This window comes from Cinclus cinclus, chromosome 6 (assembly GCF_963662255.1).
Source record: "Cinclus cinclus chromosome 6, bCinCin1.1, whole genome shotgun sequence".
Taxonomy (NCBI): domain Eukaryota; kingdom Metazoa; phylum Chordata; class Aves; order Passeriformes; family Cinclidae; genus Cinclus; species Cinclus cinclus.
The window spans coordinates 26505975-26533121 of NC_085051.1; the positions used below are offsets into that span (position 1 = coordinate 26505975).

The 27147-nt window shown below is 38.8% G+C and overlaps 1 protein-coding gene across 4 annotated transcripts; it reads right to left on the minus strand.

Moving 5' to 3' along the window:
* Positions 1 to 2199: 2199 nt before the first annotated feature.
* VPS39 (VPS39 subunit of HOPS complex) lies at positions 2200 to 27147 on the minus strand. Of its 4 annotated transcripts, none has more exons than XM_062494201.1 (25): positions 27072 to 27147; positions 25334 to 25399; positions 24027 to 24091; positions 23176 to 23218; positions 22089 to 22183; positions 20865 to 20963; positions 20092 to 20184; positions 18393 to 18576; positions 17739 to 17859; positions 17267 to 17387; positions 16378 to 16507; positions 15064 to 15206; positions 14068 to 14211; positions 13354 to 13495; positions 12993 to 13079; positions 10981 to 11054; positions 10311 to 10409; positions 9944 to 10061; positions 9355 to 9483; positions 8785 to 8887; positions 7807 to 7852; positions 7338 to 7487; positions 7046 to 7180; positions 6370 to 6461; positions 2200 to 5100 (listed from the first exon to the last, which is right to left on the minus strand). In XM_062494201.1, exons 1-25 carry the CDS (start codon positions 27142 to 27144, stop codon positions 5025 to 5027), a joined length of 2628 nt encoding a protein of 875 aa, XP_062350185.1. In that variant the 5' UTR covers positions 27145 to 27147; the 3' UTR covers positions 2200 to 5024. The 4 variants fall into 4 exon arrangements, 2 of the variants coding, with proteins under 2 accessions (XP_062350185.1, XP_062350186.1); XM_062494202.1 differs by having other exon boundaries at positions 9355 to 9479; positions 9940 to 10061; XR_009933273.1 differs by having other exon boundaries at positions 5046 to 5100; positions 6370 to 6969.

The window sequence follows — 27147 nt, forward strand, 5'->3', positions numbered from 1 at the left end:
CAGATTTTTTTTTTTTTTGAGAGTTCCAGCAACTTGATGTACAACTACGGCCATTTAAAATCCTCCTCGGAGCTTCAGCACAACCTACCAGTATTTTAAAATAGAAAAAATTTCCCATCTTACAAGCCTGAAGTATCCCAAAATTTGTCACTGACTGTAGCTGTTCAAAGCAGCTCAGGGAGCCCAGAGCAGAGATGTTGTATTTCATTATTTGGCTTATATTTCACACTGAAATGGTTTCTCCTGTGGTCTGCCACAGGATGCCTTAGGGAATATCAACTCCCCGTCACATCTCCCCTCTCTGAGGGGCCTGCAGGTCTCCCCTTCCTGCTCATTTCCATGTACTAGAGTCTTAATTCTTCCACCAAAGGTCCTCAAGAAACTGCACAAGAGACAGATTTTTTTAAGGGTCTATCACACTTTAAAAGATAATGAAGTAGTGAAGGAAGTAGTTCACTAACAGCAATTAGCAGCTGTTGACAGTTGTCTTGCTGGAGCTTTTTACCAAAGTGCTGAAATTTATAAAGTAGAATTGCAGACCAAGTACCAAACTTCAGTGTTACAACAATTCAAGTGGCAGAAAATGTATGAAAGCCAGTAATGCAGCATGTCATTAGCTCCATGTGAGAATGTGTCACATTCTCAGCAAGGTCCCATTCATTAATCACTTCCTGTCATTAGCGTCAGTCACCAGACTAGAATTCAAGAAAATTAATAAAAGCGTAAGCACTGACATTTCAAACACAAACAAGTAAGCACTAGGTGGTGAATTCACAGAAAGAAGGTAACACACAAGCAAAAAGCAAACATAATGCCATTGTGAAACTGCCAGCAACTGCTGTAAAGCCCTCGTGTCCTACTAAATGGAACAGACACTGGGCTGAAAAACCTATTTCTTTTCTATTTTCTTTTATGCTTTTCTACTCACCACTGCATTGACCGTGAAGGACTGCAGTGCCTCTCCTATGTAGAAAGGCTGAGAGAGCTGAGGCTATTCAGACTGGATAAGAGAAGGCTCCAGGGAAGCCTCATAGCAGCTTTCCAGTACTTAAAGTGGGCTTTGGAAGAGGGAGAGTACCTTTTCACACTAACAGATAGTGATAGGACAAAGGGGAAGGGTTTTAAAGAGGGTAGACTTAGACTAGATAGTAGGAAGAAACTCTTAACTTAGAAGATGGTGAGGCACTGGAACAGGTTGCCTAGAGCAGTTGGGGATGCCTTAATCTTACAAGTGTTCAATGCCAGGCTGGGGCTCCGGGGCTGAATCCAGAATAGCTTTAGGGCTCCTTTCCACCCAACCCAAACCATTCTATGATTATATTAGGTTTTATTTATCTTCAAAAAGATTGTAGAACCGTAAGTGTGCTATTTTTTACATTTATTCTAATAGTTTGACTATGAATTACAGGAAAATCAAGGCAGCCTCACAGTTCAGTAGCATGGAGAAATCACCTTATTCTAGTTCATTACAGGCAGTGTATAAGCCCTCCATTCTGTCGAGTGCCCAACTGCATATAAATTTGGCTTACCTGCCTTCTGACATTCTCCTCTTCCAACGAAATCTCACTCAGCACAGGCATCTCATGTTTACAGAATTTCTCTTGAATCTCCCAAGAAAAACTGAAAGCTCTTTAGAACATATACTTTAGAAATGCTTGTCAACAACAGATCACCCATTAGCAGTGTCTGCATGCAGTTTTAGCCATCTACATACACTCTTATCAGCAAACTTAATATCCAAAGAGAAACTACTTGGTTTTGCTACTTCCCAGCAGACTAGAAAAACAAGCAAGCACGATGGCATCAAAAGATGAGGCAAAGAAAACCTCCCACCTGGTAATCTTACTTTATGCATGCCCACAGGGGTAAAGGTAGATGTGTATCTACATTGCAGTTTTGGCATTTTTTGTCAGAAAACATTTAATGACATAATCACCAACTATATTATTTAAAATGTGTGTAGATATCACAAGGGACCCCTTTTGGTCACATTAGTAGCACTAAGAGGAGAACTGAGATACAGTATATAACTAGAAGACATAAAAATTTGAAAGGATGCAATCAAGGATAGGATTTGTGTTTGTTGGGGACTTTTCTAGTTTTCTCCAGAAACACCAAAATACTCAGTTGTTCACTTGATTCATCAGTGATTTGGTTGAAGGAGCAGATCCCTCCTCAGCAAGTTCACTGATGACACAAAGCTGGGAGGAGTGGCTGATACCCGAGGGCTGTGAAGCCCTTGAGAAGGACCTCGACAGGCTGGAGAGGTGGGCAGGGAAGAACTGTCTGAAATCCAGCCAAGGCAAACACAAGGTCCTGCACCTGGGCAGGAATAACCCCAGGCACCACCACAGGCTGGGGGCCAACCTGCTGGAGATGCCCCTGCTTGAGCAGGGAGCCTGCACTGACTCACTGTGGGTCCTCCCAGCCTGACCCATTCCATGATTCTGTGAACATGGAGACAAAAGACTTCCTCTGTGCTGGTGCTTCCATAACTACAGAACAGAAAAACGGAGGATCTGTATTTGACTTCTAACACCAGACTATGACCTACAGCCCAAGCACGTGCAAACCTGTGAATCTAAACATTTCCTGATTTGGTCAGACAGAACTCAACATCCCTCCCCAACACAAAATAGTGTATCACCACTCAAAAAATTTGTCAGTAATTTTAGTGTTATACAGTAAGTACATATTTAATGATATAATGGTGTAAGACTTGCAAAAACATTATTCAAAGAGATAATACAAAAGTAGTTTTAGTAGGATTTTGAGAACATTCACAAGCATGTATAAACGTGTAGATTTAAGAACCTACACTGAGAATTGATGACGTGGCCATACTTGATATACACATCCTAAAGCAAGAGGGATACTGAGATACTGCATTGGGTCTGACGCCCAGGAGAAAATTAGGTCTAATATACAACTAAAAAATAAAATATACATCAGCCCAGAGAAGCTTAATTGCACAGTGACTGAAACACACACTGGTTCACAATATTTATTACAACCTATTGCTTTAGACAAACCTGCTGTATGGTTAGTAAACCCAAAGCACATTATACGAACCAAAAAAAAAAAAAAAAGTACAGCACAAACCACATCTCTGTAAAAGGTATCCAGTAGAGATGAACAGAGGCACAACTATAGTCTTGTAAGTAAGAGCACAATGAAGATCCTGGTTAACAGATAATGAAGGTAAATAAAAATCATATTACCAGTACTGAACATAAGATAAGTAAAAATCAATATAGCGTTGTTATATCTGTATACAAAGAATGTAGGGTCTTTTTAAATACCCTCTCCATTCTCTATGATCTGTAAACACAACTCTCCCAAACCATCTTCCCTCTGTACCTGAACTAGTATATAAAGATCTATACAGAATGTGCAAATCTAGTGTAAGTATTTTTAGGCTCTCTTCTTCAAACAGAAGAAATACAAGTTTAAAAACATTAACACCACAGATTGCCTCTATCCAGCCTCTGCAGAAAGACTTCAGTAGCAATACTGCCCAAGACATCCAAGCAAAACACTGGACTAAGAAATCCAGAAGAACGCATGAACAATAAATACAAACGCATATGAACAAGGAAACCACAGTTATCAGGGGAAACTATTAACACTGGCAAATGAAAGTGAATTAAGATTCTTGTCAGCCTCCAGCAGATCTGTTCCTAAAAAACACATGATGTAAGTAAACCTATGAAGTTAAGTGAGGTTCAACTACACTTTAGGTGGATAAGATTTATCAGCTTGTTCTTTAAGATGTGATATCTGGTAGTTATATGTCATGATCTATACTGCATAAATAAGTATTGCTAGACCAGGATGCTGGGAGCCACTCTGTTGGGTTTTTTGCTACTGCTGCCTTTTCATTACCACTCCACGGGTTCTTTCTGCAAGAAATATTTTGTCCCACATACCAGTCTGCTACTGATTAATGTTTCTGAAAAAAATAAGTTAGACAAAAATACTACATTCTAGAGTGAGTATGGTACAATTTAGCTCTTAAGACTTCTAGCCTAAGAGTAATTTAAGAACAGTACCAGCCTGAGCAGAATACAGTTCTACAAGATTTAAAATACAGATGTTGAAACAGTCTGGATTTTACTTCAATGTCAGAAAGTGAACCAGAGACTAAAGAATTTATATACAAAAGTCTCAAGCATAGTCCAGAAGCTCAAGCAGTAACTAGAGTTCACTTCTTCCAGAAATTGCTTTACAGGGTGTTCTCTGCTTTTTTCTTTGAATGCAGATGTTAACTTCTTCAAATCTTCCACTCACGCTATGAGTGAGTATAGTCAGTGCAAACAACACACAAGTTAATTCAATTTATAGCTCTCAAGCAAACAAAAAGCGGGAAAAAAAAAGCTTCTTAGTGGTATCTACCATTTATCTGACTATCTCCTGTGAAACAACTTACCAGAAGTTCAGGTAAAAACACTGAATATCATTAGAGAGTCCTTTGGCCAACACTAAAGTAATTTCTGTCACTGAGATAGAAGTTACACTTCCTATATCTAGAAACAGACAGAGAAGCCTTCTCTATGGCAAACACCCGGTGATCTCCATGCAACACTGATATGGCTGCAAAGACTTTCAGGGAATTTTCTTTTTTTTGTATAAATACTTACATGCAAGGCCAAATCACAACATTGCCACCCTAAGAAAGTACGTTTTATTGTAAAACTTGATTTGTGGTGAACATCCAAGAGTTGTCTAATGGTTCATTTGCAAGGCTGGAGTGTATTATAAAACTCACTACAAAAATCAGTTTCTGTTCTTCATCTGAGGACTGAGATGTTCATTGTAGTTGCTAGCACTGTAACAACACAGTTAAAGTCATTTTCTAGTAAATCAATATTGCTGGGTAGGTACAGTCAGTCCACAGATACAAATTACTTCTACCCAGCGTATGAGAACCTAGCAACAAGTCTTAAAAATCTGAGACACACCAACTTCTTCAGTCATCAGTACTGAATTTCATATGAATGTCAGGATTATTTGCCATGACAAGGTCAGGTGTCCAGTGTGCTGACTTCTTTGGAGCAGAAATAATGCACGACTATTGCATTAGGGTATCGAGCAAATGCACTGTGAAGAGAACAAAACACAAATATCAGCTATCAAGACAAACAGTTTTCCATATTCAAACAAGAGCATCCAGGTTGGGCAGAATCAGAGAGAGACATGTGATAGTGATACTTTTTTAAAATATAGCCTGAACATAATTAAAGAAAAACAGACAAAAGAATTCTATGTATTTTTAAGAGGTTTTTAAAATATATTTTCATTTCTGTAGGCACATTCTACTTTGAAGTCACTGGTAACAAGTTAAAGACTGGGGGACATGCTTGCCCTTCAACATCTTGCTGAACTTAACAGCACTAGAAAAATTCTAGACAACCAAAACAATACTGCATATGCAAATTTCAATTCTGATGCTACATGCTGCATGTTACGAGCAAAAAATTTAATGCGTAGTAATATTTAGACTAATGTTTATTAAAGCGTTTTGGGGAAAGAACTTTCCCTATCATTGTTAATGCTAGTGACAGAAAACCTCACATCAAGAAGAAAATACTGACTAAGTCATGGAGCATTTCCCTCCAGCTGAAAGACAAAAAACCCAAGTGCAAAGAAAATCTGCATTCTATATTAATGCAAAATTAGGTACTAGGAATGTAGAAGAAAAGTTCACAGATTCACAGTATATTCTTAGTTGGAAGGGACCCACATGGATTAGAGTCCAGCTCTTAAGTAAACAGCCAGTAGAGTGGATTGTGGGTTGAACCCACAATCCTGGTGTTATCAGCACCAGGCTCTAACGAACTGAACTCATCCCAGGGTCACACTGGCATCCAAATCATCAAGCAAATTAGTTCTTCTTTTAAACATCCTACTGCATTTAGGCTGCAAAACATATCAGTCAGGAAGCCATAAAGCCATCAGAGATAGAAAACTACACATGTAACTTACCTTAAAATTCTTTCTATCCTCCTCCCCAATTCTACTTAAGAAGCAGGTTCTTAGAAAAGCAGTGCTCTACAAAGTTTTCAAAATTCAGTATAAGGACTGATTTTATGCCTTCTAGAGTTGTGAAATAAGAATTCTTGGGAGTTTCTGAAGGAGGATTAAACTCTTGCAGCAAATTCACTGACCAAAGCTTTAAAGCATTCCTAACCATCCAGCTAACAAATGTAATTTGTAATTCAAAGACTCTTCAATGGCTCCCTCATACTGCTGTTCTCTCTGGCTATACATATATACATACATATACACATATATACATACATACATACATACATACATATATATATATATAATATTTGGTTCAGTTTACCCACAGTGTAGCTCTCTCACCTGTTACCTATCTTCTTTTTGCAAACAGTGCACACCTTCTCCTCTGTAATAATGCACTTGACTTGCTGATGCAAGATCCGCTCCTCCTGGACCTAAAGAAAGATAAAAAAACCTGAGCTGCTCAAAAAGTGATGCCACACCTTGGTCTGATAAAACTGCAAACCATCACAACATTTAACTGTCAGTGGCTGTATCTACATTACCAAGTTGTGCAGCACAGAAGAAGCTGAACAACTTGGAAATGTCTGTGAAGATCTGTGGAGCAGACCAAGTGGTTTTGAACACCCAAAAACCACACTATATGAATTGCAGGGTTTTACTTTCACCTTCACCACAGCCTAAGGTGTTCAACTGCTAAAGGGGTGTTAAGATGAACAGTTGAAGTGCTTCCTCTGGTTCACTTCATTTGAAAGAAATCCAGTCCAAGCTGTCTGAGATGGTTCTGCAGTGCACGCCACAGCACATCGAGCAAAGATAAACACCTCATCCAAGCTAAAATGAATGTACACACCATGTCCTGCAGGAAGGATGTTCAAGCTACATGGCTCCCATTTAATTTCAGTTGAATTACAGCACCATCTAGAGGACACCCATCTCCCCCTAAGAAACAGTAAATTTCAATATTGAACGTATTTTAAAACATTATTCCAGTAAATAACAGGTGGTGGATGCTTACCCTCAGAAACTCTGCATGGAGAAGATTCTTGAGCACTTGATTAAATCTTTTCTTTTGAGCATTTTCTTCAAGTACTTTCTCTAAGAAGATGCGAATCTCACTAATCTGTGTATTTGCTGGGAGTAGGTTTATTGCCTGGAACAAAGTTTAAAAAAGTTAAAAAGGAATAGAGACCAAAACAGAATAGAAATTGACACGCTTAGATTAACACAATCCATTCACCTGCCTACTCCATTACCTTCTGTAATCTCCTGCCAACAGCAAAAACTGAGTACTTACAGGTCTGACTTACCTTAGTAGTATCCAGTTTGCTGTGGTGCAGCTCCAAAACCTGCAGAGCAGCCTGCAGATTGGCTTGAGGCTCCAGCACTTCCATCTTGATGGGTCCCAGACAATGAACACTGGGTGGGGAGAGATACATGCGGAGCAGAGACAGATACACCTGTAGCACACAAGAGGGAAGTTCTAAAACTGCTGCACGTATCCACAACTGACAGTGCTGGCAAAACCCAGCAATGGTACTTTTGTTGTACTGATGCCATCCACAATTCTGAACTGCTTGTTTAAACAGCTCTTAACATAGGCCCAAATCCAATGATATGGTAACATTCTCAACAAAGAACACCCCATGATCATCTAGTAATTTCTAAATTCCAAGAGATCATACATAAGTACTCATGCACTACACAAACCCTGAAAAAGTCTATACAGAGCAAGAACTTTCAAATGTCGAACAAGGTACTGAACAAGAAGCTACTTACATCTTTGCTGCCATCTTTGTTTCTGTCATAATGTTTATGGCAGTAGCTAGAAGAATCAACAGAAGAATCAAGTCAAATACAGAAACAGTTTAAGACCCAAAGAATCAGTTTACTGAAATTAACATTTAAGTGCTCTGACTACTGAAGTCATCCAAGTTAGATGACTGTACATCTGATTCAGATCAATTCATCAACAGAGCACAGCAGGATTACACCATTTACTTTGCATCACAGTGCTGAGAGAAGTAAAGTTTTGTGCAAGTCTCCCACTTCCAATCAACTTAAAAAGCTTTAATGCAGAAGCCAAATTTAATTTAGCTGTGTAAGAAAAAGAGGGGGGAAAGATATTTTATTAAGGCATAAAAACCTATGTGTAGATATATCTAATTAGTATATCTGAATCACAGGAAGAAGCTGTTCATTAGCATACACTGCATACCAGGGTTGAACGCCTCCAACAAGTCTCTGCTGAAAACAGATTTAAAAGCAACTGTGTTGAACAGGTCCCAGTATTCAGATATATCTGCCAGTGTTAGGTAATTCTACTTTTACCTGAGTACGTCTAATTCACTCAGGAGGTTCCCTGGCACAAACACGTCAAAAAATGCTACATCTTTACTAAAGAGGATTGTGAACATCTCTCCTAACAGAAAAGAAGCAGAAAAACACACAGGATCACAGACTAATGATGGGCGGAAAGTAGTAATTTATTATCATGGTGATATTGCTCTAAAGCACAATGACAGAAGAGTATGAAAAGGCAAACCTCAAGGGGACAGCAGCAGCATCTGTAATAAACAGACACTCAGACCAGCTGGGCTTTTTTTTTCAATCAAATGTGAAAACCCAGAAGATCCTGAAGACTTACAATGTTCATGCTCCACATATAGCAACATTTCACTACACATCCCATCCACACAGCAGTCAGCAAAATAAGTCTTACAAAAATGCAAAAATATAAAATAAAGAAACCCTTACTTTTCAGCCATGCTGGTGTCCTTCAAAATATGAACATAAATAAACAGAGCTTGCTCATGCTTCCCCATTCGACCTAAGAGCAGAGCACGTTCTTCTAGGAGACCTAGTGATAGCATGAAGGATTAAATCAATAGTTACACAGAGAAATTACAAAATTCGTGACCAGACTAAGAGATGGGAATATTAATCTGTGCTCAGGCTACAGTATAAGTTACACTGACACTCTAAGTCTACATTTCACACTAGTCTCAGAAGCCTTTTATGAATTCTTAAGTCACCTTAAGAAACAACAACCTTCAGATCTATTGAGCAATTCAGGATCATCACAAAGTTAGGCTAAATAGCTGGGAGATGCCACAAGGTCTTAGGTCAACAGTTAGAGGAATCCTGAAGAAACTAGTAAAACCAACTGTGCCAGCAGAAACAGAGCTGGTGGTATATACACCAGTGGCCTACAACTAGAGATAGAGTCATCTTCTCTGTTTCTAGTTACCATGATTTTATGTTAAGTAAGGAAGCTGTACAATGCAGTAATCTAGGGTTTAGTTAACCTATGGAAACAGAACTCACCATCAAAGGGGAAGTCACTAATAAGTCGACTAGGTTCATACCAGCTAGACTTCTCCAGAAAAAGAAGCAGCTTTTTCCGGTAATCCCCCAAGTCTCCTCCTTCCTCCCCAGCAGGCACTGGAGCTCTATCTACACGAAAGAAAACAACATAAGCAAAATTATTACAACTATTTCACTACACTAGTACATAGAAGAAGATAAACAAATAATTATGAAGAGGAACTAAATGGTGATAGTACTGTTAACATGTGTTGGGACTGTCAAACTAATTTCAGCTCCTAGAAACACATCACATGGCTGGTTAAAGCAATACTCAAGTTATTCAAAACTCTTCCCTACCCTTAACATGCAGAAGTCAGGGAGCAGTAGCTGCCTTTCCACTTAATTATGAACCAAGTGTTGCTTGGTCCGTCAAGATTTCTTGAGAGGCAATAAACTAGACTGCCCTACAAAGTGACAACTTCCGTTTTCCAGTTCCCTCCATCACTTAAGATTCCATATGCTGGATCTCAACAGGGAAGGATTACAACAGTGAATATGAAGGCTCCCAAATACCCTTGGTCCTCCCAGCAGAAAAGGCTAAACATACCTGCAGGGAAAGAACTGAGATATTCTTTCATTAAGCCCTGCACTTTCTCACAGTACAGCTGGATCAGACAGTTGTGAAAGTCTGCACCAGTTTCTTCCCAGACATGAATGATGTGTTCCTGTAAATACATGTTAAGGATCAGCTGTAGACACTTCCTCTGGGAAGTAATTCTTTATAAGCAACAGTTCCATGTTTGCCTTTACCAAGCTTGACTTCAGGATTTAGTGTATTTTAATTACATTTTCTTTGCACAACTTATGGCACAGCTAGCATTCTGTGAGACAGCATCAGGCTTCAACTCCTGGAGAACTTACAGGTAACATTTTCTACTGAAGGTAAAATGCACTAGTAGAGATTGAGTTCTTACCAGATAAGGAATAGTCAAGCTTTTAAAATTTTCTATCAAGAAACTGAGCACTTTGTCTCGTGGCAAAGCTTCCACTTCAGGGAGGTCTTCTGTAAATATCTGTTAAATAAAATTATATTTAGATTGGTAATTTTCTTTAAGTGCCACAGTATATTTTTCTCTGAGGCACTGAAGCCCAGCATATCATCATGTGTCCAAAGAGTAAGAACAAGAAGTATAAAAAAAATTCAAGCACCTTATTCAGGCACTGAGAAGTTATTTCATATCTGAAAAGACTAACAAACACCCCCACTTCTGCCCGAGTGAACACTCTTCTCTTACAGAGCCCAACACCTCCCAAATAAAGGGACACAATTTTATAGGCAAATCAACATTTGACATTTAAATACTCATTTAAAAACTTGTGCAAAAGTGTGACATCACTAGCATGACATGTTGTATCAAAGGTTCCTAGCTATTTATTATAAGGTGTTACAAGAATGGAAAAGTGTAAGAAAAAGTGAGATTGACCTGCTTTATCTACTGCTAACATTAGCACAGTACTGAACACAGAAAATACAAATTATGTATTTAACTGGATTTAGCATTCATCAGCTTCTTACAATGAGTTATCTAATTTCCATATACAGCACTAAGAATGTCAACAAGGTCCCTCTTTCAACACACTTACCTTCAGTCCATCTTCAGGAAAATCTCTTAGCACCCAGACAGAGTAGGAAAATACCAAGTGCAAGTTCTCTGTGCCTGGAATACAAAAAGCAGCACTGCTCAATGTTAAAATCCTAAATATCTATCTATTCACAACACAAACAGATGCTTCCAGAGCCAGCAAAGCTTAATTTATATGAAGAATTCAGCTGTTGCTCAAGTCAAGCAAATTGCTCATTCCAAAGCCACAGTTTCACTTCTTCACAAACATAATTTCAAACAGAAACAAAAAATTAACTCAAATACTAAGTGTCACCAAATGTAAAGAATTCAGCCCAAAACCAAGATTGGTTGTTTTAACCACATTCCAAAAGTCTTTCCTTTCAACTTATTTTTATTAGGGTGAAGGCAGTCAAGTTTTCACTTGTGTAACTTCCTCCAGTCCACTTCCAGCCTGTCAGTCTAATGACTTCTACAGCAAATGGTCAAATACTTTATAACAAGTACTGAAGCATCATAGTACTGAAGAAACTGGCATGGAAACTACATGAGAGGTAACAGCTTCTCAGCAAAAATGTAGGACTTACCCCTTTTTAAAAGAATACTATAGTTAGGACAATTTGGTGCACAATGCTAATAAAACATGTTATGAAAACATGACTTTGCCCTCACCCTCCTGCTCAGAATCATTGAGGCATTCACTGCCTGAAGAACAGAACACAACTATACAAGAAACAAAGCAACCTTATATGGAAGTCATTGTTTGCTTTTCTCCATCCCACAATATTTAAAACAAGCAGTATCTTCATATTAGCAGAATTTTAAAAATTAATTATAAAAATGCAGATGGTATGCACTGTGAAGTAGAACAATGGAAACAGGTCCCAGAAGAGCCAATCTCAAAGTTTCAGTAACAAAAGTGACTTGGCAATGGTAATAAACCTGTGGGTCTGAATTTTGCTGAACTCTGTTAACTTTCTGAATTTACAGAGCATGCTAGCTTCACAGAGAAAATGTTTAAAAAAGACAGGACAAGTCATGGAAGTAAGTTCCATATAAAACAGAGTCTAACTCCTTATAAAGAAGTCCAATATTCTAATAACTCCCTGCCAAAACACTCAATCAAGCTGTCTTTGCTGAAATCCCAAGCAAATCAAACATGAAGTTAAAACCTACTCAAAATAGTGAAAATGTCAGGAGGAGAGGAGGAGCTCATTAAGTAACTACCAAAACTTACTGATCAGTATACTAAAAGGTAAACACCACACTGCACCACAAAACAGAACAACTGGCTCCCTCAGCACATTTCATCTGCATGGGGATACACACAGACCACAGGCAGGGAATTTCTAAACTTCCTCAGCAACAAATCCTTAATTTAAACATGAGCTACAATAGAAAAAGGTTCTGCATAACACTATTTTAAAAGACAAAAGAATAATGCAACACAGAAAACTACCTACCACCCCAGTAAATATATAATTCTCCTGCACACTGATAAAGCACACTGTTGATGGCCAACCACACAATTAATATTTGCTTTGAAGCAATAAACAAATGCTTACTCTATTGTCACAAGGCAAGTACCAAATACTCCTCAGCAATACATACTTGATGAGTTAAAAAGACCACAGCTATAAGGCTGGAGGAATTAGTAATTACTTGAGAACTACCTAAGAATATTTCATCACATGCCTAAAAACTGATAGAAAACAGTCAACTAAAGATGATTTTCTACTTTACTCAGAATGATAAACCATCACTGGAAGAAATTCAAATTACTATGGTCCATTTTCTCACAGTGGCTATTTTAATCAGAAATAAGGAATGTTTTCCAGTAAGATATTTAAGTTTCAACAAAACTTGAATCCCTTAAGCTAACACTTGAATGTTGCATCATGCAAGAAACCAAACATGGCAACACAAATACCCTTTCAGCTTGATAGCCTCCAGAAAGCTGCCTAACAGTAGAATAACTACTACGCCAAACAAGAATAAAAACCTGACAAAAATACTGCTCTTCTTCACACTCACCCAAATGCTGCAGATACTGCACTGTCCTCTCATGACCCTTCAAAGGTGAGTTGGCTTTCTTTGACTGATCCACCAGTACCTGTAATGCTTTCAAAACAAAAGAAGTTAATTCCTTTGTAACTGCTACTTCCAACTTGAGCCACAAAAAAGTATATTTTTCCTGTTAGACTACTGAAAACAAAACAAAGTTCTGGTTTGAGCATACAAAACAAAAATTACTAAATTGTAACAGGAACAAAGACAGATTTAATCACAAGATAGCGATTAAACAGCCTCTTCGGAATACTGCCTGCTCACTGAAGTCAAAACACAGTGCAAAGAACACATGCTTCTACTCCTCCTCTTCCAACCTGATACTTACCTTTCTCATGCAGACCCTTTTTCTCATACAGTATTATCAGCTCACTATATTTGTGTGCCTTCTTTAGTACATGCTCACTCTCCTCAATATGGCAGTGATTGTTCTCCAGACGTAGCAGTGGTGCCACCAATGCTACATTTGTCTGCAAGCAAAAAGGGAGCATTTAAACTTCCTTGGAAGAGCACCTTCTAAGTGTACAGTACAAAACACAAGTTGGAAGTGGGGGCAAGGGAGGAAGGAAGCCTCACAGTCTAAGAAAAATAAGAAATGACAGTTTAACATCTCACAGTAAGTAGGATGTTAATTTCCATAATTTTGAGGACAGAAAGGAAAGAACACATCAAAGCTACTCCCCTTCAACAACAAAGGTCAGGTTTTGAAAAACATCTTAACAGCCAAAATCATACTTTCCTGCTTTTAACAGTATAAGGCAATAAAAGCATTCATTAGACCTTCAAAATACACAGCCAGAGCCACTTTCTTTTGACAGAGGCAGCAATCAGGAACAGACATATCTGCCTCATTCCCTGAAACTGCCTCCTGACCAGTGAGGAAGCTAGTTAATGCTCAGATTTTACACATTATTTTTGGATCAAAGAATGACAGTTGTGTGAGCATTTCTGAAGTAGCCCCTTATCCTCCATCTTAAATATTTCAGTCTGAAACTCCAACAGAGCTCACATGGCAAGGCCTCTAGGTCAGACAGAAACTCACATGCAGGTAACACTTTAATAGGGTGGTATCAATGATTTGTAGCAGCTTCTTTTTGGATTTGATGGTGGGCGTTCCTTCCATGAGGGGTGAGGTACTGGACTGATGATCAGAATCATTCAGCTTCTTCACTAGCTGACTCCTTTTCTGCAGGACATCAGATGAAATTTTAACAGGAAAAGGCCATGGATTTCTACATCTCACCTCAGCATATACAACCCACCAACTACAAAGACCAAATTAAGCCAATTTAATCACTTGTCTTAATCAACTGTTTCCCAAATTTTATTGTCACTAACTTCAACACCAACTTAACAACCGTATTCAAGTATATATATTTATTTTGCACATTTATAGTTATGCAAAATGTCCAGAGTCTTGTAACAATTTTAACAAGGAAATTCTGTTACCCTAAACAGAAATTTTAGAGAAGTCAGGAAACATTTAAAACACTTGGAAAGCAATTTAGATTTTGCACTACTAGGCATAAAACCTATCCTACTTCAGGCACAAGCTTCCTTTTACTCTAGTAAGGATGGCAATCAAACAATTCAGGTTCCAGTTACGACAAAATAAAGAGGACAGGAATTTACAATGCCATTAATTCCCATTCCACCTTTTACTACATGCCCTCAACCTCTCCCCTGGACAGAGTGCCCTTAATAATAATCATCGCACAAGAACAAAGAAACATTGCTCAAGTTCTCTTCAGCAGGATACTAGAAATAACATACTGGACTTGTATTCAGATCAAATCCATAAGGAAATTTTGCCCAGTCATACATGATGTTTTCCATGTATGTGTGGGGTATCTCACACGTTCTGCTTCCTCTGCTCACTCAGGAGCTGCTGCCATATTTTCCAGCCATGAAGACAGCCCATCAAGGCTAGCATGACAGAGCAGGACTAGGTGCACTGCTTGCTGCACATCAAAGTTAACCAACAAAGCATGCTAGGTCTGAATAACGCTGCCCTAAAACCAGGTAGAGAAGCACTCACTTGAGTTAGGTAGTCTATCAGAGCTAAATGTGCCTTCTCCAGCTCTGCCCCAGAAAGCCCTGGCAGGGGGTTGGGATACTGTAGCTGTTTCCTGTAATCTGTGGGCAGGAGGTCAGGATACAGACCCATCACATGAGTGGGATCTACGCAAAAAATAACTGGTATTAGTAACCATTCATTTTATTTTTGCAAACTTATCTTTCTAACAGAGCAGTCCTTAGTCTTCTTGTACATCCACAAGGTTCTAGAGGCTCAATAAAATTTGCTCATTACAAAAAAGAAGCTGTAACAATGCAAAAGAAACAAGAGTAAAACGTATTCAAAGTCCAAGCACAGGCCCTTCCAACCTGTGCACTTGGCACACTTGGAGGACAAGCCATTATTACAATCTTGCTGCTCTTCTTGCACAATCCTAGCATTAACCACTCTGACAGTAAGACAGGATTTCTAGGTACAAGCAATGTTTTAAGAGAAGATTTACTTTCCTCTTGAAACAAGAACTAAGTAGTACCATCTGTAACTGACACACACTTGTTTTCACTGAGTTTAAGTAAACTCAAAATTACTATCCTCTAATTAATCTCAAAATACTTTGAGTTCTCAGTCCTTGTCTTTCACTGTAGTTTTCCGAAGTAAAAATTACATGCCATGAAAGTAAGTTCTAGGTTTAAATGCACATGAGAATTCTGTCACCAGTAAAAAGAATCTGTCTTAAGCACTATTCCACAGTACAGCTCAGTCTTCAAGCATTCTTCCAATAGCCCTAGTATGACTTAGTATCAGACTACTGTGACTTCCAAAAAGCACAGGAAAGTCTCCTGGTTTCAGCATCTTGGGTAAACCAAAGGTTAAGAGTCCTCATCTGAGTACAATGATTTTGCAAATCTACAGATGTTCGTTTTTTTTTTTTTTTTCCAAGCTACAAGTAGGCTTTTCACAGCTGCTGAAACATTCAACTTCAAAGGGTCTGTGGACATGCTGTGCATGCTTTAAAATACCCTAGAATACAGACATATTCTGTAAAAAGGGCAATCACCTGACTTAACTTAATTTACTAAGTGTAGTTAACTAACTATTTAATTGTACTTGTGTAGTTAATTAAGTTATTAAGTAATTAATCACCAGCTCCACCAAAAAAATAACTGAATAGCTGCCCAGGCTTGATGCTGTTTAAAGGGGATTGATCTGCACCAGATAGCACTGTTTTAAACTAAAACAAAACAGAAAACAAACAAAAAAAACCCATAAAATAGCCAGTGAACTTGATTTCATTCTTCCTAACTTAAGGGATTCAATGCCAACCCAAGCATTTACCTGTACCAAGCTTGGCAAAAACTTGCATGGATTCATCAAAACGCTTCTGGCAGAAAAGGTTGAAGGCAAAGAGGTTCTTTATGTGGTGAATTTGCTGTCGCTTCTCGCTATCTGAATCGTCTTTCATTTCCTGCATACATAAAAATTAACAAACATTAAAAGCTCCAGGCCTCGTACATGAGAGTGAAACACCCTAGAGAATTAACAGGAGCATTATCCTGTGGAGAGAGTAGGAAGAAAAAAGACACTCTCTCAAAGTGAACACTGATGGTGCCTGTCTATGCTTATTGTGTCACTGAGATAACCTGAAAGGTCTGAAAGCTACCTCTGGTTACCTGTATACCTGCTCCCTCACAGCAAATGTCTCTTCACTTATTTGCCTTTTCAAACTGTTTCTTCCAAGTGAGCAATTCAAAATGCAGTTTGGGGGAATTTCCAGAAAAAACTCTAACACAGTATGAACAGTATAATTAAAGATACTGCATCAGTATCTCTAACACAATACTGCTTCAGGATTACTATTACCCCAAAAAAGGTCTTGTGACAAAACTCACAACTCCAAAATACACTGTTTACAGGCAGTCTGAAGACTCTGAAGTCCAAATGATTTCAAATTCTAAAAAAAGGTAACCAATTAAACAGCTAAGAGAGAGAATCTTTCATCTACAATAATCTAAAAAAATCCACATTACAGTAGATAAATATGGAATAAAAGCAGCACAAAACTAAAACTTAAAAAAAGTCTACCAGCTTATGCAAAGTGGACAGCTTGGAGGTTACAGTGACTGACTGATTAGTGGACTCACTACAGTTAAGCAGATGGCAAACATCCTTTTGTGTACTTTTGCACGATTTTATCCACTGCAAACTCAAGTTCCTGAATACTTACGGCCAACTGCAAAGCCAACTCAAACTGTTTGTCCTGCAGAAGCTGCTGGATCTGTGTGGCTATGGACACCGGAATGAGCCTCCAAACAAAGTGATTACTTGCCACATATATAATGTTTGTGCTGTAAACAAGAAAAAAAAAAGTCAATTATTAAGTTTCAATGCACAGAAAGAATTAAAACCCTATCTTAAAAGAAACCAAATCCAATAATACAAACATCCAAGAGCAACTGGAGCATAACTGCAAAGCAGAAAGAAGACTGTATCTTCAGTGTCACAAATTCTTAAAGACCCTCAACTCCATCCTTTCCTCCTCAAGGTATGGCCTCCACCAATCTCCATAAAAACCCAACAGATTGCTGCAGTGCTACACCTTAAGGTGAGAGCTAGAAAAACTGCTCTTCTCCCAGTTATTCAGAGTGCTACACACAGCCAGCCAGCCTGAGAGCAGTGATAATGAGTTATATCAATACCCTCCAGAGGTGATGAAGCGTGGCCTCTGCAGCTCGATGCTCTGCACCAGCAGCCGGGGTTCGAAAGTGCGGATCTCCACGTACCTTGGCAGAACAGCAATGATGTAGGGAGGCTGGTGTTCTATTTATGAAAGAAGTGAAAATTTTCAGTTGATTGTTCTCAAGTATTCCTTGAAACAAGCTGTGAACTTAAGGCTTCTCTTTAATTTTTCATCCCTTTGAAATGTGCCATTTTTCATATTCAAAACAAATAAACAAAACAAAATTCAGTGTCTGACACTGACAGCAATTTGCTAACAGACTACTACCAAACCTTTTGCTCATCCTTCACCATAAGGAAAACTCTGAAGCACCCAGGTGCCCAGAACTACAGTGCTTTAACACACTACCTTCCATTTCAGACCTTGTCCCTTTATAAAAGATATGGAACACATCTATTTTATGAGGAGAGAGACCCAGAGACCACAAGCAAAGAAGGCTAAGAAGCAAAAACAAATGTGGGAAATCTTCCCCAGAGTACAACTTAGAACACTGTAGAAAGTGTCACACTCCAAATCCTGATGGTTTCAAAATACTGTGGACATAATGATTTTATCACATGCATACAAGAGTAAATAAGTAAATTTAAGCAAAAAACAAACAGCTACTTCTCACCCATGGCTATAGGAATATCTGTCCAATTCAAGGCACATTTCTGAGTACAGACCCCTTCTTCATTAAGAACAACTGTCAGATCATCTTGGCCAACTGCAACTTTTCCATCTGCTACAGGAGCTACCAGTGGTTCCAGCTGCTTCCCTGTGGGAAACAGTTCTTTGATGGATCCTTTTCCATCCACCTAGGATAATAAAGAACATAAAGGGGAAAAAAAAAGTGTTTTGCCAAATAACCTTTTCTTCAAAGCTACGTAAAACTAAAGCAAAAACCCCTAAAGGGAATTTGCAGCCCAGGTTAATCACTAACAGGTCGAGTGCAAATTTAAAGACAATCAATGAAAACATCTGCACATCATAATTTATCCTGCTTAGCATCATTCTGAAATAAAAAAAAATTACTGCATTTATGTCTGAGATGATGATAGTAGGTGACCACATCATTCATACCAATTCATAAAATGTATAATAGCAGAAGAACAGAATCAGCTGAAGTGTCCAAACACTTCATTTAGGCCAAAACTTTTAACACTGTTTTATTCTGGCATGAGTGCACACCGCCACAAAAAAAACAAAAACAAAACAAAACAAAACAAAAAACTAACTAAAAGCCTAGAAACCTGCCTAGCCATTTTCCCCTGCCCACCCATTATTTTGGCCACTTGCTATAAGCAGGAACTGAACTCACACAAAAGATTGCTGCTTCATGAGCTGATGTAACAACCAAAACCCAAGAGAACACTTCTTCAACTCCAGCTACATGTTCCTGCTACTTCCCTTGCATTACAGCTCAAGCATTTAAATACATCAACAGCTAGCCAGAAAATAACACCATAAAAAATGTACTTTTCCTGCCTATTCCGTAAAATTAAGTTATTCAAGGACAGGTTAGTCAAGCACCAGAGCCAGCCCAAAGTAAACACTCCACCCAGGTTGCTTGAGCAGCTGCACAACTACGCCCATCACTAGAATGGCAGGAATCAACATCTAGGAGACTACTGCAGAAAGGCACCCCCTTATTTTGTGAGCAGCATCAGTTTTACGTGTCTGTAAAAATTATGCGTGGTTTTCCTTTTGATTACAGATCAATGTTGCCACCCATGTATGTACATGTACATACATGGTGCACCTCATCTTCATCTTATTTTCCTATATTATCTGCAGAAGCCAATTGTAAAGGCAGAAAAAAAGAATAAACTATAGCTGTAAATGAAGTCTAAGTGGAAACTGTAATATTAAATTAACAGTAAGTTCAGAGACTTTCCATTAACAGTTCAGCTAGAGAATGAAAAATGAAAAGAATGGTCAAGCTTCACTGTATGCCAGATGAGTTATTCTTGGTCTCTTTGTCCTTTTAGAGCTAATCTCCTTTCTCAATACGTTAAATAAAATACAAACTGAGCTTACACAGACTGTTGCCAAAACAAAATGTATCTTCTCCAATTTCTTTTTTCTGCAAGACCTGCAAACACTCGTCTCAACAGCAACAAAGAGAAGATCTCTTCCTGACAAATACCATTTAAAAGGACAGGCTTACGCTGTCCTTTCCAAAACCACAAATAGCAGGAGTACCAAATGCTGTTCTTCATAAAAGCTAAATGTTTTTCATGTTAGCTAAATTCCTGAGCACAGGAGGAGCCTCCATAGTGACTACTGCTACCCAAATCATCTTCAAACCCTATTACACAGCCCCATCTTACCCGTATCAGGTAATAGTCCCTCTTGAAGCCTACACAGATGGAGTTTTCACACCAGGCCATAGACTTGGGCACATCAGGTACACTGAAGTCCCCCTGAGGAAAACAGGTTAAACTGGTTGCTATGAACAAAAAGCAAAAGTCAAATCTGGCAACACAGAGCATAACAGGCTGCTCTCTTGTCCACACCAAATTTCCCCAGCACCTGTGCCCAGCATCTACTGTTCAAGGAATGGCAGTATTAAGCAAAAAGGCTAGAATCATGTACAGTAAAGAGGTGTGCTCTGAATTTGCTGATAATTTTCTAGTAGAAAATTTTCTAGTAGAGCATTGTAGCTGAAAAGCCTCTAGCCACTTCAATTAGTTATTTTTCTCATTCCAGTATTCACAACTGTAGCTCTCTACACTTTTCAGTAACTATCTTCTGACTTAAAGACATGCTTGAAAAACTTCAAGTAGAAGTGCACCCACTTCCATTATGTTTTTGTAAGGTATGCATGCAAATACATTTCACTGACTTAAAAGTCAAGTAATTAAAAGTGTACTACAACCAGAATATTAAAATATAGGACACAGCCCTTACTTTAACTAATGAGACTGTGATTTCAAACATTTTCACTTCTATTTGCAGTTTCATTGTTAAAACTTTGCAGAACCAACCATCAATGTTTTGAAAGCCAGCAATGCCTCTGAGTAACAGGGACTGCATGGCAAGCACTAAAGAGCAATTACCCTCCCTGCTGAGACATCCTGGCTACAGAAAGAACACAACTCACCTGTAGTTCATGGAACTCTCTGTCCTTCCAGAAATAAAGCTGTAGCTTCTTACGCACTGCCACACACATCCTCAGCACCTCTTCCCCTGAATCTGACTGCTGTGAAAACAGACAGGCCTAACTCTCAGGCACTCACAGAGAGGCAAGTAAGGCAAGACAAGGCCAGAAGAAGCCTCTGCTAGAAGCAAAGCTATCCACTGAAGAGCAGCTTTGTTCATCCATGTCAGAACAGCATTCCCTAAAAAAGGAAGCATGGCAGGGGAGGTGGCAGGATACATAGAAACAAACTTGGATAGGGATTGTGATATCAAGGAAATAAAAAAAAAAAATTAAAAAAAAGAAAGCACCAAAGGCATACACACATACACACAAACAGAAGATAAGTAGAGAGCTAACCCTGAAACTAGGATAAATAGCTGGAACTCTATGCAATATAGGAGGGGTGGGGAAAAATGGAATAACACAAAGAATGTGTTATCCTAACAGATAAAACCATGAACAATCTGATATTCTAACCTGTTGTACAGGTGCTTTGAAAGACACTAGTTTCCATGTTAAGAAAAATCCCAAGTACTTCCTAAGAAATATTTAACACTAAGCTCCCACAGGGCAAAAAGACAAAAAAATTATGAAGCGCACTAAACCATCTCTTGATTATGAAGAGGGTGTCTGAATAACATGAGCAAGCCAAGAAACTCACTTGAATAGAAATTAGTCACTTAATGAACTAGAGCATATGAACAGAGAACTGCAACATCTTACAGAACCATTATAGGGCTTGAATTTACCACAACTGCTCTAGGACTCCTTGGGCCAATAAAGAGAAACAAAAATATAAAAACTACCCAGTGACAGAACTGCTTGCAGAAGGAAACCACAGTGAGCTAGTACACTGGCAATGCAAGGAAAGGAAATAGCTTTTATATTAAGGGGACCTTTCAAAAAAGAAGAGTCAAAGTTAGTACAGGACAAAAATGCTTTGAAGTCTTGTATCAAAAGCTACAATCACAACAGTCACAGGAAAATACCTTGTGAAGCAGAGTAAGAAAAATAATTAAAAACTGTTGCCTTAAGCAAATGCAGTAGGTGTTAATTTTAAAAAGCACTAGTACCCAAGAAATTTTCATCTGACACAAAATTAACAAACCTCATCTATACAGCCACATGAAAAAGGAATCCTTATTACAAACAGAAAGATCTGTGCAGCTGTATTCCCCCCCTTACCTGGAGATCACAAGTGAAGAGGGATGCACCTTTTGCCTTGGAAACTGTGGTGATTTGTTGAAACGTCAATAGGTCATGGACGTAAATGTTATTTTCTGTTTTAAACAAAAATTCCAATTATTATTTAATATTTAATATATGTAGAGTCATAGCTAATTCAAACAAGTTACTGCATTTTATGTTTAAATAAAAAAAAACTTGTGAAACTAATAGCTGCAAAAAAGGAAAGTAGTGTTTTCTCAAAAGTTGAAAAATGCTAAGGCACATACAAATATAACAAATGCAGAAAAGAAGACTAACACCAGCATTGGTAAAACCACAGGAAGGTACTGCTAACCAAGCAGGGGAAGGCAGAGTGGGAGGGAGAGCAAGCAGGCCAGAACAGACCAAGTTGAAGATGGAAGATGGCATGAACAAAGATCATTTTGAACTGGCCCCTGAAATTAGTGGAAAGTGAACAGCTGAAAATGTAGGGTAGTGTGGTCAAGTTTTGGTATGCACGAGGATGCAAGCAGCAGAAATCTACATATGCTGGAGCTGGAAGAGCCAGGACTTGGAGATCATAAAGAAAGGAGTAGTAACATAAGCAAAAAAAAACCATCAGAAGATCCTAAGTTAAAGAAAGCCAGAGCCAAGCAAACTTAGCAAATTCCATGAGACACTAAAAGATCACATCTGCATATAAAGTGAATTTGTTGTAATATATCAATGGCAAGTTTGATACATCAAGCTAATTTAGTCAGAAGCTTTAGTTCCTATCATACAATACACAGACATACACATGCACGCATATAGGTGCACATACAGATGTCAATACAAACTCTATTTTACACAGACACTTTAGAGCATACATGTACTTCTTCGTTCCTAATCACAAATCAGCATTAATGTTTATTCTCCAACCTGGCAAAGCTGCTACTCAATCTATGCTGCTTAATGCTTCCTCTGCAAAATGCAAAGCTAACTTTTACACAATGACTTCTCAACAACCAGACTACCGTGCAGATGTGTGGAAAGGGTGCCCCATTCAGACAAGTCACTGCATCAAGAAGAACTCATTAAATATCAAACACTTTTCTTCACTTACCTAATAGACTGACCAAAATTTTAAACTGAGAAACAACATGGATCTGAAAGGGAGAATGCTGTTAGTGACTCCATTCATAAACTAAAACTCTGAACAAGGCTTATAGATAGCCTAACAAAATCTCAAAATATTGAGAACAGCAAGGCAGCTTTCCATGCACAACCTTCCTTCAGCTATTGTAACTCTTTTCAGTTACACTCACTTTTTTCAAGCTGGTACACAGCACTTGCAACCTAAGCTAGTAAAAAAAGCTGTAACATTGGTATGCTACTAGTACAAAAATAGTTCTAAAGCATACATAGAGTATTGCATCCTGAAAGAGGATGCATAATCTTTCAGGTGTTTTTCCTGTAATCAATATAATCATTGAGTGCAAGTTCTCAAAAAAACAAAAAAAAAAAAAAAACAAAAAACCAAAACAACAACAAAAAAAAACCACAAAACAAAAAAAACCCAGCAAGACTGGCAGTTACTTCTACATTTCAAGTAAGTGGAATTACAACCACATTCCTATAGGATATCATCTGAGAGTCAAATAATATGTTACAGTTTGTTGATGTATTACCACCATTTTTACAAATATTCTCAGTCAGAACAACCAAGGACCTATTACTATCAAAATAAACCTGCAAGTTCCAATTCTTTGGTTTCTGCTTTAGCAATCAAACCAAGCTTATTCCTGTCATGGGAATAGTGGGCAAAAACATCTAGCTGTTACACCTCTAAGAAAATCTACAGCTTTGGGAAATCTTTTGTTAAACACAGCAGAGATTACAGATAACAGATGTACATATGGTATTTCATTTACTGGCTGAAAACTGTCCCCATGTCAAGAAGATGGCATTTCCTACCTGTTGAATCTTCTTTGAGAAGTTCTTGTTGGATTTCTCTAATGTCACTTCAAACCTATTGCAACCTATCAGAAAGATTGAAGAAGGTATATAAACTGAAGTTGCTCATGACTGCGTATATCTTACATTAAGTAAATTACAAATAATTATAAAAGCAAACTTGGCCACTTATCACTGGAAGAATGAGACTTTAACATATCTGTGCTAACTTTTACATCACAGCTAAATACATCAGAGGGTCTTCTACATAGTCAGGTGAAAATGTAAATTACACTTCTTGTAGCCAGCTGAAGGCCTCAACACCAGTTACATTTCTGCCTTGCCTAAGTTTTACATTACAAGCGTATTTAAGTAATTTGAAACCTAGAAATACAGAGAAACCCATACAGACTTTATCCACACTAATCAAATATCAGCAACTTTAATTGCTAGGGTGCACATCACTGCAAAATAGACAAGGAATAAACAATACACCACAAAGGTTTAAAAGGAGTTATAGGGAGAAAGACTTACAGACACTTTCTGATGACATAACCTCTCCTGGCATTGATGCAAAAAAGGGGGAGAAATTTACCAGGTAAGATAAGACGCTAACAACTCAAGACCAGCATGTACCAATTGGACAGACATCTTGCAAGTTTCAGAAAAATCAATCTGAATTCAGTCTCCAGAATCAAAGTAGCTACAAATGAGTATCTTTCCAACAGCTGAGGCACTTGGAAACTTACATTTGGTGTTTACTTTCCTGTGCCATGCTACAAAATATTGCTACATTCAATAACATTAGCTTCTACATAATAGTCGGCAGTGTGAAATACAAACCTCTTTAGTGAAAATCAATTTTAACTACGGCTAAAATAGAACAGTTCTATTTGTGGCACTTCTAGAATAGAGTATGAGCACTTAGCACTGTCAAAGAGGCAGGGAAAGAGGAAAAACGTGACAAAACTAGTTAGTATGTATCCCTCTCTTCCCCATCCATGATGCTCATGGACCCACTGAACAGATCTGCTCTCTCACTAATCCAGTCTGTCATTAAAAGATGACACACATGAAAGCTCTGGCAACTTGCCCGCTGCACTGCTTTTATACATATTTGTACACCATATTCATTAAAATTACAGTCACTAACTATAAATTTAAACAGAGAGAAACCTGAAATAAAACATACTTCACATAAATTAAATTCTACATAGGAAAAAATCAGCAATTAATCATACTAGTGTTAAAATTACTACAGCCTCTAAAAAGCGCAGGAAACAAAAGTAACAATCAACTTTTTTGTGCTATTCTTGAAATCAACTTACCTACATCTTTCTTGATCCTGTAAAGCAGAAGATGCCCTTGTTTGGTACCAACAAGGAGCCATTCCTCTACAAAGACAGGAGAGAAAGAGTCTAATCAGTTCAACAAATACTGACCTTCACAGCTGTGCTGGTTCTGGCTGGGGTACAGTTAATTTTCTTCACAGTGTCTATTATGGAGCTACGTTACATTTATCAGAACATTTGGAAACTTGCTTCAAACTCCAAAAAGGACTTTATGTAGTGACTATACAGGTCTCCTATCATCTCTTAAGTGGAAGTGCACAGAAGTAACTTCAGCTCTCAAGAGAGGATAGCCAAAGATGAGGCAGTAAAACAGAATAAACAGCCTGGCCACCACATTCCACTAGTTTACGTAAAAGTAAAGAAGCAAACCATTGCATCTTGTGTGCAATCAAAAGAGGCAACAAACTACTCTTCAGACATTATTATCTCTCACAGAGGAACAGTGCTATATAATGGGAAGCACTGCAAGAAAGAAAAACAAGGAGTTTACGTGAGTTTGATTGATGATTAGTTTTTAAAGTCTGGCTTTTAAAATGTCTCTCTGGAATAGTCAGCTATGTTTGAAAGGACAGTGGCAGATTTGCTTAGATAACATTTGGACTGGTTGGACAACCAAGAATCATTCAATATTTATAAAAGAAGGCCTTTATATACAAACTCTGTGGCACAAACTCTTTCTTCTTTACAGCACTGACACCACACAAAAAGCATAGAATCTTTACAGGCTCATGAAATATGACTGAATTTCTTCTTCACTGAATATCATATTGGAAAGCAGCACATATGAATATTTCCTCCTACATCTAGTACTTCCTCATCACCAAAGAAATTTGCATTTTAATAAAATCTTATTTCCTGCAAGACCTCTCTTCTACTACTTGGTAGAAACATTGTAGAGACAGGGTTACACATCTTCTTTACAGAGCTGTGCCACTCTAAGTCTGTATGATTAGGCTTTTTTCCCTAGTTCAGCAAAATAAATGCTTTCAAAGAGAGAACAAGATAAAAGCTGCGTTGCAGGAATAAACTATCATCACATCCTCTCCACCACATAACTCCATCGTAAACAATCCATGTATAACAGGAGCATTATCATTCAGGATATAACTCTTAAAACAATTAATCGGGGTCAGAATTCCAGAGTGAGTGGAGCTTTTCAAACTGCCGATTTTGCGCGATAGTACTACATCCGATGGCACCTGCTCACAGCTCTGAAAAGCCTTATCAAGCCTAATCGTCCGGACAGCTGGTGCAGTCACCTGACCAAAATCTTGACTCTCAACTATGCCCAAAAATATAACCCACAATTACATATCATTAACACGTGCAAACATATTCGAAATGTAAGATGTCAACACATCACCGGCCCTCCAAATTAAGTTTAAGTCAAAACACAGCGAATGCTTTGTTAGCAAGAAAGCAGGCAGCCCAGGGTTACAGCCCCGGGAGTCCTGGCAGCCTCCCCCACAGCCGGGCCGGGCCGGGCCGGGCCGGGCAGGGCCCCGGGAGCAGAGATCGGCACCGCCGGGGCCGGGGACAGGCCCGGGGGCGGCAGGGCCGCGGCCGCTCAGGGTGCCGCCGGGCAGGGCTGGGCAGGGCCGGGCAGGGCTGGGCAGGGCCGGGCAGGGCTGGGTTAGGCGCCGCAGCCGCACGAACGCCGCCCGGGACGGGAGAGCGGAGCCCCTCGGGCTGCCGCGCGGCCCCTCCGGCTCACCCCAGGCCGCCAGGCAGTCGATCTGCAGCGGCAGCTTCTCCAGGATCGGCACATGCTCGAAGGCGTCGTGCATGGC